General features: G+C 45.4%; 2 protein-coding genes across 3 annotated transcripts in view; one reads left to right on the top strand and one right to left on the bottom strand.

The window, feature by feature from the left end:
- The window catches only part of LOC132831181 (uncharacterized), a 55,916-nt gene extending 51,376 nt beyond the window's left edge, over positions 1-4,540 (bottom strand). The window contains exon 1 of the mRNA XM_060849193.1: positions 4,466-4,540. Coding sequence (XP_060705176.1) covers positions 4,466-4,540 — 75 coding nt within the window. The remainder of the gene's footprint in view (positions 1-4,465) is intronic.
- Positions 4,541-9,361: 4,821 nt separating this feature from the next.
- Positions 9,362-14,482, top strand: part of LOC132831520 (achaete-scute homolog 1-like) — a 44,387-nt gene continuing 39,266 nt past the window's right edge. For both annotated transcript variants that reach the window (XM_060849716.1, XM_060849715.1), the window contains exon 1: positions 9,362-9,885. In XM_060849716.1, coding sequence (XP_060705699.1) covers positions 9,410-9,880 — 471 coding nt within the window. In that variant the 5' untranslated portion in view covers positions 9,362-9,409 and the 3' untranslated portion in view covers positions 9,881-9,885. The remainder of the gene's footprint in view (positions 9,886-14,482) is intronic.

The raw sequence follows: 14,482 nt of genomic DNA, 5'->3' as shown, positions 1-14,482 counted from the left end.
GTGAGAAAAGCCATGAGAAAAATCATAGCCGTGTAGTTTTTGAACCATCGTCTTTGATTTCTTTTGCTTCTTGGTTAGTAGAAGAATTGGAGATGTGAAAGAGAAAGAGACTTTGACTGTTAGAGCCAATTGGATGGGATCTTCAGGAATGCTTCCTTCCAGAATTGATCACCCGATGTCTAACTTGTGCTAATGTCTCAGAGGAACTGAGATACAGATGGCCCAACCTCTCACATTCTGTCACTTACATAGGCATCAGATTGAAAGGAGCAAGGTCAGCTAAACTAGAACATCAGAACTAGGAGCAGGAAGAGGCCATTCAGCCCCACGAGCCTGCTACCCCATTTAAGACAATCATGGCTGATCTCATCTCGGCCTCAACACCGTTTTCCTGCACCGCTCTCCATAACCCTTTAACCTTCACTAATTTAAAATCTGTTTGTCTCCATCCTTAAATTTACTCAATGTCCCAACATCAACCGCACTCTGGGGGGAGTGAATTCCACAGATTCATGACCCTTTGAGAGAAGTAATTTCTCCTCATCTCTGTTTAAAATCTGCCGCCCCTTATCCTAAAACTGTGACCTCTCGTCCTGGACTAGCCCACGTGAGGAAACATTCTCTTGACCTCTATTTTGTCTATGCCCTTTAGCATCTTCAGGATTTTGATTAGCTCTCCATGGGCAGCATGGTGGTTCCGTGGTTAGCACTGTTGCCTCACAGCGCCAGGGACCCGGGCTTGATTCCAGCCTCGGGTGACTTCTGTGTGGAGTTTGTACATTCCCCCCTTTTCTGTGTGGGTTTCCTCTGGGTGCTCCAGCTTCCTCTCACAGTCCAAAGATGTACAGGTTAGGGTGGACTGGCCATGGGAAGTGCAGGGTGATAAGGTAGGGTTGGGTCTGGGTAGGATGCTCTTTGAAGGGTTGGTGTGGACCCGATGAGCCGAATGGCCTGCTTCCCCACTGTAGGGTTTCTATGGGCCTTCTGAACTCTGGAAAACATAGGCCTAAACTTCTGATTAGACATACCTCTCATCTGTGGAATTAATTTAGTGAATCTTCAATGAATCCATCAAACTTAGGGATCATAACTTGAGACAGATGCTAGTAAAATGAAGAAAAAGAAAGACTTGTGTTTTTAGAGCACCTTTTACAGTTCCAACTTTTACAATTAATGAAGTACTTTTGCAATTGTAAAAATGGTTGTAAATGTAGGAATGGAACAAATGTGTGCACACCAAGCTCCGACAAGCATCAACGTGACAATGACCAGTTAATTAGATTAGATTCCCTACAGTATGCAAACAAGCCTTTCGGCCCAACAAATCCACACTGATCCTCTTAACAGTAACCCACTCAGACCCATTGCCCTACTTTATATTTACCCCTGACTAATGCACCTAACACTATGGGCAATTTAGCATGGCCAATTCACCTGACCTGCACATCTTTGGATTGTGGGAGGAAACCGGAGGAAACCCATACAGACACGGGGAGAACATGCAAACTTCACACAGACAGTTGCCTGAGGGGGGAATTGAACCCAGGTTCCTGGTGTTGTGAGGCAGCAGCGCTAACCACCGTGTCGCCTAATCTAGAACTTTGTGATTTGGTTGAAAGATAAACATTGCTTATTGATATATCTGCTGCAAAGGCTTCTCGTCTTTAATATTTATTTAAAAAGATTGGACAATTCATGCAATTACCAAAATAACAACAAAGCCATCATGAGGAACCCTTTACCTTTAAAAAGTGGAATTCACCATCAGATAAAAATAGTTAATGCAAATAGTTTGGAGAGAAAGGGCCGAATGGTCTCGTTCTGTGCTGACAATGATTAAATGCTTGCCTTTATTGGTCAGAGCATTGAATATAGAGTTGGGAGGTCATGTTGAGCTGTACAGGACTTTGGTTAGGCCACTTTTGGAATATTACGTTCAATTCCATTGTCCCTGTTATAGGAAGGACGTTCTGTAACTTGAAAGGGTTCAAAAAAGATTTACAAGGATGTTGCCAGGATTAGAGGGTTTGAGTTGTAGGGAGTGGCTGAACAGGCTGGGACTGTTTTCCCTGGAGCATCGAAGGCTGAGGGGTGACCTTATAGAGGTTTATAAAATCATGAGGGACATGGATAGGGTAAATAGACAAGGTCTTTTCCCCAGAGTTGGATAGTCCAGAACTAGAGGGCATAGGTTTAGGGTGAAAGGGGAAAGGTTTAAAAGGGACCTAAGGGGGAACGTTTTCACATAGAGGATGGTGCGTGTAAGGAATGAGCTGCCAGAAGAAGTGGTGGAGGCTGGTACAAATACAGCATTTAAGAGGCATTTGGATGGGTTTATGAATAGGAAGGGTTTAGAGGGATATGGGCCAAATGTTAATTTAGGATATCTGGTTGGCATGGAAAAGTTGGACTGACGGTCTGCTTCCATGTTGTATAGCTCTATGACTCTAAGATTCTCTGGCTCTATGGCTCTATGACTCTCTGGCTCTATGGCTCTATGGCTCTATGACTCTATGACTCTGTGACTCTCTGGCTCTATGGCTCTATGATTCTATGACTCTATGGCTCTATGACTCTGTGGCTCTATGACTCTATGACTCTATGGCTCTATGGCTCTATGACTCTGTGGCTCTATGACTCTATGGCTCTATGACTCTATGGCTCTATGACTCTATGATTCTATGACTTTATGGCTCTATGACTCTATGACTCTATGGCTCTATGACTCTGGCTCTATGACTCTATGGCTCTATGACTCGATGACTTTGTGGCTCTATGGCTCTATGGCTCTCTGGCTCTATGGCTCTATGGTCTGTGCCTCTATGGTTCTATGACTCTATGACTTTATGACTCTATGACTCTATGACTCTATGGCTCTATGACTCTATGGCTCTATGGCTCTATGACTCTATGGCTCTATGACTCTATGACTTTGTAGCTCTATGACTCTATGGCTCTATGACTCTATGTCTCTATGGCTCTATGGCTCTATGACTCTATGACTTTGTGGCTCTATGGGTCTATGGCTCTATGACTCTATGTCTCTATGGCTCTATGACTCTATGACTCTATGGCTCTATGGCTCTATGACTCTATGACTCTTTGATTCTTTGACTCCATGGGTCTATGACTCTATGGTCTATGCCTCTATGGCTCTATGACTCTATGACTTTATGACTCTATGACTCTATGGCTCTATGACTCTATGGCTCTATGACTCTATGACTCTATGGCTCTATGACTCTATGACTCTATGACTCTTTGACTCTTTGACTCCATGGGTCTATGACTCTAAATAGAATTTAAAGGGAATCTGGTTAAATGCATGCGCAAGAACGAGATGGAGTACAATATGCAAAATGAATGAAACTAGTGGGAATCTAATCAGCCTCCCTTGCCTTTCAGTTACATTACCATCACGGAATAGCTGACCACCAACATCCTCTCATCGTTAATCATAACAAAACTGGAACCTTTGGAAAAATTCCGTGGCTTCCAGATGTATGGGATTTTGCCGTGTGTGACACACCTCCTGAGTCCATTAACGCTTTCCACTCGGCTGGATGGGTGCAGCTCCAACAACGTTCAAGAAGCTTCTCCAGAACAACGTGGCACACTTGATTGGCACCACATCCACCCCATTTTGTACCCTCTGCAAGGTGTTTACAGTAACATATCAAGCCTCCTTTGACACCACCTGACATGTCTGCAACCTCTACCATCTAAGACAGTGGCTGTCTTTGATTTGAAATCTCTATAGCTAGTTACAGACCACCCTGATCTGGAACTATATCATTGTCCCTTCAATGTCACTGGGTCAAAATTCTGGGGCTTCCTCCATATGAGCCTCTTTGCCACGCAGACTGTATTGGTTCAAGAATGTGGCTAGCCACCATCTTTCAAAAATCAAAAGATGGACAATTAATGTTTGGCCTTGCCATTGATGTCCATGAATTAATTTGGAATAAGTAGCAATTAAAAACTGGTGGTTCTGTAGCTAGATTAGGGAATTCTCCCCAGTGTTCAATCTAATTACCTCCATCAATCAATGCCATACTAATTGGTTGCTGCATTTCATTGCTATTAATGGGATCCTGCTATGCAGTAGGTGCTGCTGCATATGCAATTTTGACAAGAACGAGATGAGGGAAATTTCTGGCTGTCCAGGAATGCTCTGCTTGAAAGGACAGGAGAAGAGATTCAATAACAACCTTCAAAGAGGATTAGGTTTTTAAAATGCCCAGTAAAGTTCAGGGCTCCATGCAACGTTCTGGTGGGGAGTTCCTTTGAGAAGTCAGTACCAAGACAATGAATTAAACAGCCTCCATCTGTGCTGGGAGATCCTGGGAATGTATTCTGTATGAAATACTGTGAGAACCATGTGGTGAAGTTTTCAGTTTGTAAAGACTTGAAAGAGAAATCTCTGCAGTGAAATGCTAAAGTACTAAAATTCTTTCTAAGTTACCTTAAAGGGGTACGTTCCTGTGGAAGGAGGAACCTGGCAGATCCCAGTGAAACTGAGGACACAAAGTTTTCCCATCGTCGAGCTGCTTGCTTTTCCACACACGAGCCAAGGAAATCCTCACAGTGGGATTGAGAGCCAAAGTGACCCACAGCTAGGAGCTGCAGCAATCGTTATCAAATTCTGTCAGAAGGACTTTGCTCTGGCAAGTTTACTGGCCAACTCTGTGTTTGTATGTTTAAGTCTATGTATGCATGGAGTGTTTGCGTGTGTTTCTCATGTATGTGGATGCATTGTGTGTGTGCGTGTATCTGTTTCTTGTGTGAATATGTGCTGCTGATGTGTCTGCACGAGTATGTGTGTGCATGTGCATGTGTGTGTCTGTGTGTGTATGTCTATCCGTGTATGTCTGTGTGTGTATCTGTGTGTCTGTGTTTGCACATATTTATGTATTTGCATACACATGTATGCATATCTATGTGTGCATGTCTGTATCTATGTTTGTCTGTGTTTGCATATGTGTGTCTGTGGATGCTTGCCTGTATCTGTGTGTGTCTATGTTTCTTTGTATGTGTCTGTGTGTGTTCGGTTGTGTGTGTGCCTGTTTGTGTGTCTGTGTTTCCATGTGTATGTTTCCATGTGTGTTTCTGTGTGTTTGTCCATGTGCATGTGTGTGTCAGAGAGTGTGTGTGTGTCTGTGTGTGGGAGTGTGTGCGTATGTGTGTGTTTCAGTGTGTGTATGTATGTACGTGAGAGTGTGCCTGCGTGTGTAGGGGATAGAAGGCATGGTATGTATGAACTAGGAGCAGAATAGACCTTCAGGCCCTCGAACCTGCTCATTGCTGACTTGATTTTGCCTCAGCTCCCACTTTTCTGCCTGTCCCCTTGACTCCCTTGTTGGGCACCAGGACCTTACAAATATTTAATAGCCCGGCTTCTACCCATCACATTAATGGATTATTACACACACGATAACTCGATCCAATGTGACCCCAGTGCAGTTGGTGACAGAAACACTGAGAATGCAGAGAGAAGCTATTTGTCCTGTCTGGTCCACACAAGCGCTGTCACTTTCCCTCTACATTTAACCTTTTTGGCATTCCAATCCTTTCTCCCTAATGTCTCCCTTTCTCCCGCTATCCTTTTCTAGTTTCTGCTCATATATGTCTCTCCTCAATTATTCTCTGTGGGAGCAAGGTCTGCATTCTAACCACTCCCTCCTTCTCCCTCAGAAGTGAAAACCATGCAGACCCCATCCAAATTCACTCGAGTTTTTCCTCGTGACTCCTTTAATCTTCCAACAATTTGTGCAACTCCCACTCCCACCCCGTGCCAACGCTACGGGAGTCAGGTCTTCAGTCCATGCCCCAAATTATGTTGTACACATTAATTACTTCACCTCTCAGCCCCCAGATAATCCAACCTTTCCTCATGCCTTCAATTTTCAACCCCTGGCTAACATTCTCGTAAATCTCCTCTGTATTCTCATCAATGACCTTCCCAACTTCATCAGAAGGACCTTCCTCGGACCCCTCCCGAGCAGTCATTCCATTCCTGAACCAGATGGTGAAGATCTGGTGTAGACCAGTTCTGAGATGTTCCTCCATGTGTCGGCCTGAGCCATCTTTCACCTGGGTCAATGGAAAGATTCTTGGTCATGTGGATGTGCAGAGGGATTAGATTAGATTACTTAAAGTGTGGAAACAGGCCCTTCGGCCCAACAAGTCCACACCGACCCTCCGAAGCGCAACCCACCCAGACCCATTCCACAACATTTATCCCTTCACCTAACACTACGGGCAATTTAGCATGGCCAATTCACCTAACCTGCATATTTCTTTTGGACTGTGGGAGGAAACCAGAGCACCCGGAGGAAACCCACACAGACAACGTGCAAACTCCACACAGTCAGTTGCCTGAGGCGGAAATTGAACCCGGGTCTCTGGCGCTGTGAGGCAGCAGGTGCTAACCACAGTGCCACCGTGCCACCCAGTTGGAGTCCATGTACATAAATCCCTGAAAGTTGCCACCCAGGTGGATAGTGCTGTTAAGAAGGCATTCGGTGTGTTAGGTTTTATTGGTAGAGGAATTGAGTTGAGGAGCTGTAATGTCATGCTGCAACTATACAAGATGCTAGGACAGCCTCACTTGAAATATTGTGTACAGTTCTGGTCGCCCCCATTACAGGAAGGATGTGGAAGCATTGGAAAAGGTGCAGAGGAGATTTACCAGGATGTTGCCTGGTCTGGAGGGAAAGTCTTATGAGGAAGGGCTGAGAGACTTGGGTCTGTGATCAGAGGATAAAGATAGGGTAGACCGTGAAAGTCTTTTTCCTAGGATGATAATATTGGCTTGTACGAGGGGCATAACTACAAATTGAGGGGTGGTCGATTTAAGACAGATGTCAGAGGCAGGTTCTTTACTCAGAGAGTGGTAAGGGTGTGGAATGCCTTACCTGCTAATGTAGTTAACTCAGCCACATTAGGGGCATTTAAACAATCCTTAGATAAGCACATGGATGATGATGGGATAGTGTAGGGGGATGTGCCTAAATTAGTTCACAGGTCGGCGCAACATCGAGGGCCAAAAGGCCTGTCCTGTGTTGTGTTGTTCTACATTCTATGTGGCAGTGCAGACAGCAATGAAATAGCAGTAACTTGCATTTCCATAGCACCTCTGGGAAGATACCAATGTGCATCACAGAATTTGGTTTGATTTATTATTGTCCCATGTACCTAGGAACAGTGAAAAGTTTTGTTTAACCTGCAGTACAGACAGATCATACCATACAAAGTGCATCGGGGTAAAAGAACAGAGCGAGGAATAGAATGTTACGGCTGCAGAGAAGGTACACGAGAAGTGAGGTCAACATTAGATTGAAAATTAGAGAGATCCATTCAGCATTGAAAGGTGTGGCCCCGGGAAAGCACAGCAGGTCAGGTTGATTCTCCTGCTCCTCGGATGCTGCCTGACCTGCTGTGCTTTGCCAGCACCACACCTTTCGATTCTGACTCTCCAGCATCTGCAGTCCTCACTTTCTCTCAGGTCCACTCAACATCTGATAACAGCGGGGAAGAAGCTGTTCTTGAATCTTTTGGGACTTGTGAGCGTCATTAAGCAAAATCTGATAATCCCACCACCCTATGGTGATGTGGGACTGGAGAGCTAAAGCTTGGTCAATGAGTGCTTTAAGAGAGGAGGGAGGGATTTAGGAAGGAAATTCCAAAGCTCAGGACCCAGGAAGCTAAAAGCAACAGCCTTTAAGAATGAAAACCGGGGATGTGTGATAGTGGTGTCTGGAAGTGACACTGATCAATGCTCATGGGCCACTTCGAGCGGTTGTGTGATTACACAGCTTAGAGGGACATTGATCAAGGTCTGGATCTGTTCAAGAAGGTGACTCAGCCCATCTTTCCTGATTAGGGATGGGCATTAAATACTGCCCCAACCAAAGACCCCCAGATCCCATGAATGGATAGAGGAGATGTAGGCAATAGATTAGACATGATTCACAAGCCTTGAATAAGCAAGCATGTACTACGTAGCCTGTCAGAACTCAACAATTTTCCATCACTCAATCATTCAAATGAACCACTTTGAATTTTATGGTCAGTAAATTCACATCCTGCTTACTTGATTTCAACCTGGAATGGGACAATTTAAAGATCAGAAATGTGAATCATCTTTTTTCAGATTAACGCAATCTCAGGAGGAGCTCGCTGCCAAATTAGCGTATCCTTTTAAACTCTCTCGATAGCAATATTCTGTTTGGTTTGGCTAATTAATTATACACAGTTCTGAGAACTAGGTTTAAAGTCATTTAAATTAAGGCAGATGTATTGTTGTGTCTGATTAATTCCCTCCCTAAGGGCATTGTGGGTCTACCTACAGCACATGGACTGCAGCGGTTCAAGAGGGCAGCTCACCCCCATCTTCTCAAGGGGCAACTAGGGATGGCAATAAATGCTGGGCCCAGCCAGAGACACCCACATCCCACAAATGAATAGTTAAAAAAAGTGAATATTGGTGAATTTCTGCAGTGCATCTCATAGATAGTGCACACTGCTGCTACTGAGTGTGGGTGATGGAAGGAGTGGATGCTTGTGGATGTGATGCTAATCAGGCAGCTGCTTTGTACTGGATGGTGTCAAGCTTCTTGGAGCTGCACTCATCCAGGTAAGTGGGCAATATTCCATCACACTCCTGACTTGTGCCTTGTAGATGGTGAACAGGCTTTGAGAAGTCAGGAGGGGAGTTATTTGCCACAGGATTCCCAGCCTCTGACCTGCTTTTGTAACCACTGTATATATTTGGCTGGTTTATTGCGATTCTGATCAATGGTAATCCTCTCCCTGTGATGTTAAAGGAGAGGAATTTAGTGATGGTGATGTCTGGAGGCAAGTGATTAGATTTTCACTTGTTAGAGATCGTGGGGAATTTTCCACCTGTACCTACAACCATAATGAGCTGTTATAGATAAAGATACAGGCATCCCCTGCTTTTCAAAAGTTCACTTTACGCCTGTTTGCTTTCATGATAGACTGACGTTAGTACCTGTTTTCACTAACTGAAAGAAATCTGAAGAGGATTTTCACTTTTATGAGATAAGGCGAAAATTTTCTGTATGTAAATTCTTCGCTCTACGCCATTTCGGCTTATGAAACGTTTCATAGGAGCGCTCTCGGATAGCGGGGGGACGTCTGAATAGAGAGCATTGACACCGTGAGAGTTAAAACCAAGTACGTGACTGCAGGCAGGATATTTCTGGTGAAGGGTTCAGACAGAGTGAGAGAGTGAAAGCTGAATGGGATGGGCAGGCTAGGACTGGCTCAGTGGGAGGGTGTGGATCCAGGTTGAAAAACCAGCTCCCTGCCTCTCACTGCCTCTCACTCCAGGAAGGGTTCTGCTCTGCTCAGGCAGCACCCTCCGGAGCGGCTGCTCCCCGGAATGCCAATTGGCACAGAGCTGGAGCCAGGGGCGCGAGCCTTGGCAGGACGGAAGGGGAGGGTGAGCCTGGCCGTTCTCTCGCGGGGACCTCGGCGTGCTGCTGACGCTGGTGACCGACGCAACGCGCGGGAGAGGGACCGGGTGCGGCTGGTCAACCTGGGCTTTGCCAACCTGCAGCGGCACGTGCCCCAGAACCAGGCAGGCAAGAGGATGAGCAAGGTGGACACCCTGAGGTCAGCCAGCGACTACATCCGGGCGCTGGAGCTGCTGCTGAAGGAACCAGGCACCAGAGACTCCCCACGGTCTACCATCTCAGCGGCGGTCAGCGGGTCCCCCTCCGACTCATCCCTCTCTGACTCACCTCCCTCTGACTCCCCCCTCTCCTCTTATTCCTCGGGGGATACCTCCCAGGACTCCAGCTGCTCTGAGCGGGACCTGGTGGCCTACAAGGAATGGCTGAGGATTGAGTGACCAGGGTAAGTCTTGACCTCCCGAGGTGAGGCCATTTGCGATCGTATTGAATGGCGGAGCAGGCTGGAGGGGCTGACTGGCCTCCTCCTGCCCCTCGTTGTTGGGAGGGTGGTGTTCATGGTGCTCTGGGTTGGGGGATGGTGGCGGGTGGGGGATGTTGGTTTCCCCTGGCGGCCCAGAGAAACTGCCATGTATGAGGAAATGGTGGTCCACTTACAATCCTGGGAGTCTCCGGGCAGGGATTGCCTCTACATAGCGCCTGTCATATCTTGCCCAAGTCCTTCTGGAAATGCTTTCTGAGATGCAGCATGCTGCCCCAATTTGAGCTCGGCCAACGCCCACAAGTACCAACGTGGGAATGAGCGCCCGGTGTGTTTGACAGAATGTTGACTGGGACACTGCACTGAAATAGCGCTGTGTGATCTTTAACATCCACCTGAGAAGACAGCCAGGGTCTGAGTAAAGGTGCTCCTGGGAGAGTCAGCTGGGAATCTGAGATCCAGCCTCTGGACGACTGAGTGAGAGCTGAGAATGTTACCCACTGTTCAAGCAAGAGTCTGTAGTGACCATCACAGGGAGGCTGTGCGCGACTGCTCTGAGATCCTTTGTAACGAAGTTGGAACGGGTGACATTAGGTGTGATTGGTTGCCTCCAACTGTTCCTAAATATGAAATAGGATAGTGATTCAAAGTTAAAAATCACACAGCACCAGGTTATAGTCCAACAGGTTTAATTGGAAGCATTAACTTTCGAAGGTCTGAGGAATGAAGTCAAACATGCTAAATGTCTTCTTCACCTCTCTGTCTACCTGCGACACACATTTCAAAGCATTATATACTTAAACCGCTAAGTGACTCTGTTCCATAACACTAAGTAGGACCTTACAATTAATTGCACAAGTCTGTCATTAACTATTTTGAAATAGATGTCATTTTCAATCATCTTTTCTGCTAAATTCCTTTCAGTCCACACCAGCCAACTATGCCATCATTGCTTTTTCATTACCCTTCTAGAGGTGGCTGTGTTTAGAATGACCATGTTGGTTTCAGTTCTTTCATATGTAAATCACAAGCGTTTTGAAAAAATGTTACATTCTCAAGTGAACTTTAACAATATCTGGGCCAACTTGACACCCATTGTTAAAATTCACTTGAGAATGTAACTTTTAAAAAATGTTTTGCAATTTACATATGAAAGAACTGAAACCAACATGCCCATTCTAAAAGATGAGAGACTTAACAAACAATCCAGGTCTTTTTCAATATATCATTTCAGTTACATCATACTGTAAACTTTTGCTATAAATTCTGTGTCTTACAATCTAATTCTCCACAACCATCACATGAAGGAGCAGTGCTTTGAAAGTTAGTGCTTCCATATAAACCTGTTGGACTATAACCTGGTGTTGTGTGATTTTTAACTTTGTACACCCCAGTCCAATACTGGCATCTCCAGTGATAGTGATAATAAGCAGCAGTTCCCATAGGTCAGTTTTCTGTCCTTCCTCCCTGATTGAGGTTTGGGAATAAATTATTGCTCCCAATGAAAGGAGGCTGCACACAAAGAATCATAGAAGCCCTACAGTAGGGAAAGAGAACATTTGACCCACCGAGACTGCATCGACCCGCTAGAAGAGCATTTCACCCAGCCCAAGCTCCCCCCCCTCCAATCCCTGTAACCTCACATTTCCCATGGCTAACCCACCTAGCCACACTATGGGACATTTAGAGTCAAAGTCATAGAGATGTACAGCACAGAAACAGACCCTTCGGTCAAATCCGTCCAGATATCGCAACTCAATTTAGTCCCACCTGCTAGCACCTGGCCCACATCCAAACCCTTCCTATTCATGTACCCATCCAGATGGATTTTAAATGTTGCAGTTGTACTAATTTAGCATGGCCAGTCCATCTAACCTGCACATCTTTGTGACACAGAACATCTTTGGACACAGACATGGGAGAATGTGCAAACCCCACACAGACGGTCACCTAGGGCTGGTATTGAACCCGGGTCCCTGGCGTTGTGAGGCAGCAGTGCTAACCACTGAGCCACCGTGCCTCCCCAGAGAGGGAAGACTAAGGGAAGAGCTGATGGTTTTCAGAATCATGAGGGCCTGGACAGAGTAAATGGGGGGAAACTATTCCCGCTCATAAAGGGATTGAGAACAAGAGGATGCAGATTTAATTTAATTTACAAAAGAAGCAAATGCCATAAGGGGCCATACTTTTTTTTAAGAAATGGAAGTATGACTGCTATATAAATTAGATTAGATTCCCTACAGTATGGAAACAGGCCCTTCAGCCCACCAACCCTCTGAAGAGTAACCCACCTAGACCCATTTTCCTCTGTCTAATGTACCTAACACTATGGGTAATTTGCCATGGCCAATTCACCTGACCCACACATCTTTGGACTGTGGGAGGAAACCCACACAGACACTGGGAGAATGTGCAAACTCCACACAGACAGTCAGCCGAGGCTGGAATCAAACCTGGGACCCTGGTGCTGTGAGGCAGCAGTGCTAACCACTGAGCTACCGTGTGAGAGTTTCACAGCCTGGGGAAAGAAAAAGTCATTTTTAGCTGTGCAAGACAATCTCAAAGCAGTGAGGGAGATATTTGAGACAGAGTAGCTCCAATTGATGTAAAAAACTGCTTAGCAACTGTCATCGATTGGAATGAGCTGCAATTTGTGACAAATGGCAGGGCAGCCATCGACTTGTGAGACAGAGAACATCTCTCTCTGCTCCTTTGGCGGAAGGGAGAGAAAACCAAGAATGTTTAAAAGCGAACTCAACTTAAAAGGACGTATTTTGAATTTTAAAAAAGCAGCCCCAGCACCACTGGGTCAATTGTTAAAATGAAGAATGGCCACACTTCAGATAACGATGTGCTCAAAACTGCAAGGAGCTGTGAGGGACAACTTAACCCATTCTTGTGATCTAGACTTTTGATCTTCTGAACTTTATTCCCCATCTACAGATTTTTCCATTCATAATATCTCTGTCGAGCTACCTGTCTGAAATGTAAATGAGTGGGTGGGTATTTGAGGGTTTCCAAGGGGTATACTTCGAGTTGCACAGTAGTAGATTCATAATCCTTTCTTTGCAAAAGTTAAAGAGTGTTACCACTGAGCTATTTTCTGTTCACCACAAACCCTGCTGCTGCCAGACAGGCAAATGGGTCAGAGAGTCACAGAGGGCTACAGTACAGAAAGAAAAAGGCCCTCCAGCCCATCAAAGCCAACTAAAGAGACCTTGGAATGCAGGTTCATAGTTCCTTGAATGTGGAGTCACTGGTAGACAGGTTGGTGAAGAAGGCTTTTAGTCTGTTTGCCTTTATTGGTCAGTGCATTGAGTGCAGGAGTTGGAACATCATGTTGTGGTTGCACAAGACACTGGTTAGGCCACTTTTGGAATTTTGTGTGCTATAGCACTCCCTGCTATAGGAAAAATGTTGTGAAACTTGAAAAGATTTACAAGGATTTTGTGTGTAGGTTTGCTTGCTGAGCTGGAAGGTTCACCTACATCCAAAACCTCAACCTGAGTTACAAATCTTTTCAAAAATTTACGAGGATGTTGCCAGGGTTGGAGATTTTGAGCTACAGGGAGAGGCTGAATAGGCTGGGGCTGTTTTCCCTGAGTGTCGGAGGCTGAGGGGTGACCTTACAGAGGTTTATAAAATCATGAGGGGCACAGATAGGCTAAATAGACAAGGTCTTTTCTCTAGGTTGGGGGAATCCAGAACTAGAGGGCATAGTTTTAAGGTGAGGGGAAAGATTTAAGAGGTACAAGGGACAACCTTTTCAAGCAGAGGGTGGTGTGTGTATGGAATGAGTTGCCAGAGGAAGTGGTACAATCACAGCATTTAAAAGGCATCTGGATGGGTATATGAATAGGAAGGGTTAGAGGAATATGGGCCAAATGCTGGCAAATGGGACCAGATTAATTTAGGATATCTGGTCAGCATGGATGAGTTGAAACAAAGGGTCTGTTTCTGTGCTGTACATCTCTATGACTCTGAAAATGTGTTGCTGGAAAAGCGCAGCAGGTTAGGCAGCATCCAAGGAGCAGGAGAATCGGCATTTCGGGCATGAGCCCTTCTTCAGGAATGAGGAAACTTTCCTCATTCCTGAAGAAGGGCTCATGCCCGAAACGTTGACTCTCCTGCTCCTTGGATGCTGCCTGACCTGCTGCGCTTTTCCAACAACATATTTTCAGCTCTGATCTCCAGCATCTGCAGTCCTCACTTTCTCCTATCTCTATGACTCTATCAAGTCTGCACTGGTCTGAAAAACACATTCTGATTGCAAAATTGTCACTTTGATGATCTAATTGTAATTTTATACATTTTGTGATGCTTTATGGAATATTGGGGCACAGTTTACTGACGCGGTAGATGATTCCTACTTAGGGCATGGCACTGCAATGTGAGAAAATACCGTTTCTCTCAGAGGGTAGTTCAGGTCTGGAGTGAGCTTCTTGAAAAGGTACAGAGACAATTTCACTAGAGGCATTGAAGGAGGTTTTGGATGATGATGCGAAGAGAAATCAGGTACAGAGTTGCAGGGATTAAGGCAGGGGAATGAAATGAAGCAAAA

This window comes from Hemiscyllium ocellatum, chromosome 33, assembly GCF_020745735.1.
Source record: "Hemiscyllium ocellatum isolate sHemOce1 chromosome 33, sHemOce1.pat.X.cur, whole genome shotgun sequence".
NCBI classification, from domain to species: Eukaryota; Metazoa; Chordata; class Chondrichthyes; order Orectolobiformes; family Hemiscylliidae; genus Hemiscyllium; species Hemiscyllium ocellatum.
The sequence above is the reverse complement of the archived record's forward strand: the minus strand, read 5'-3'. Positions and strand labels throughout refer to the sequence as shown.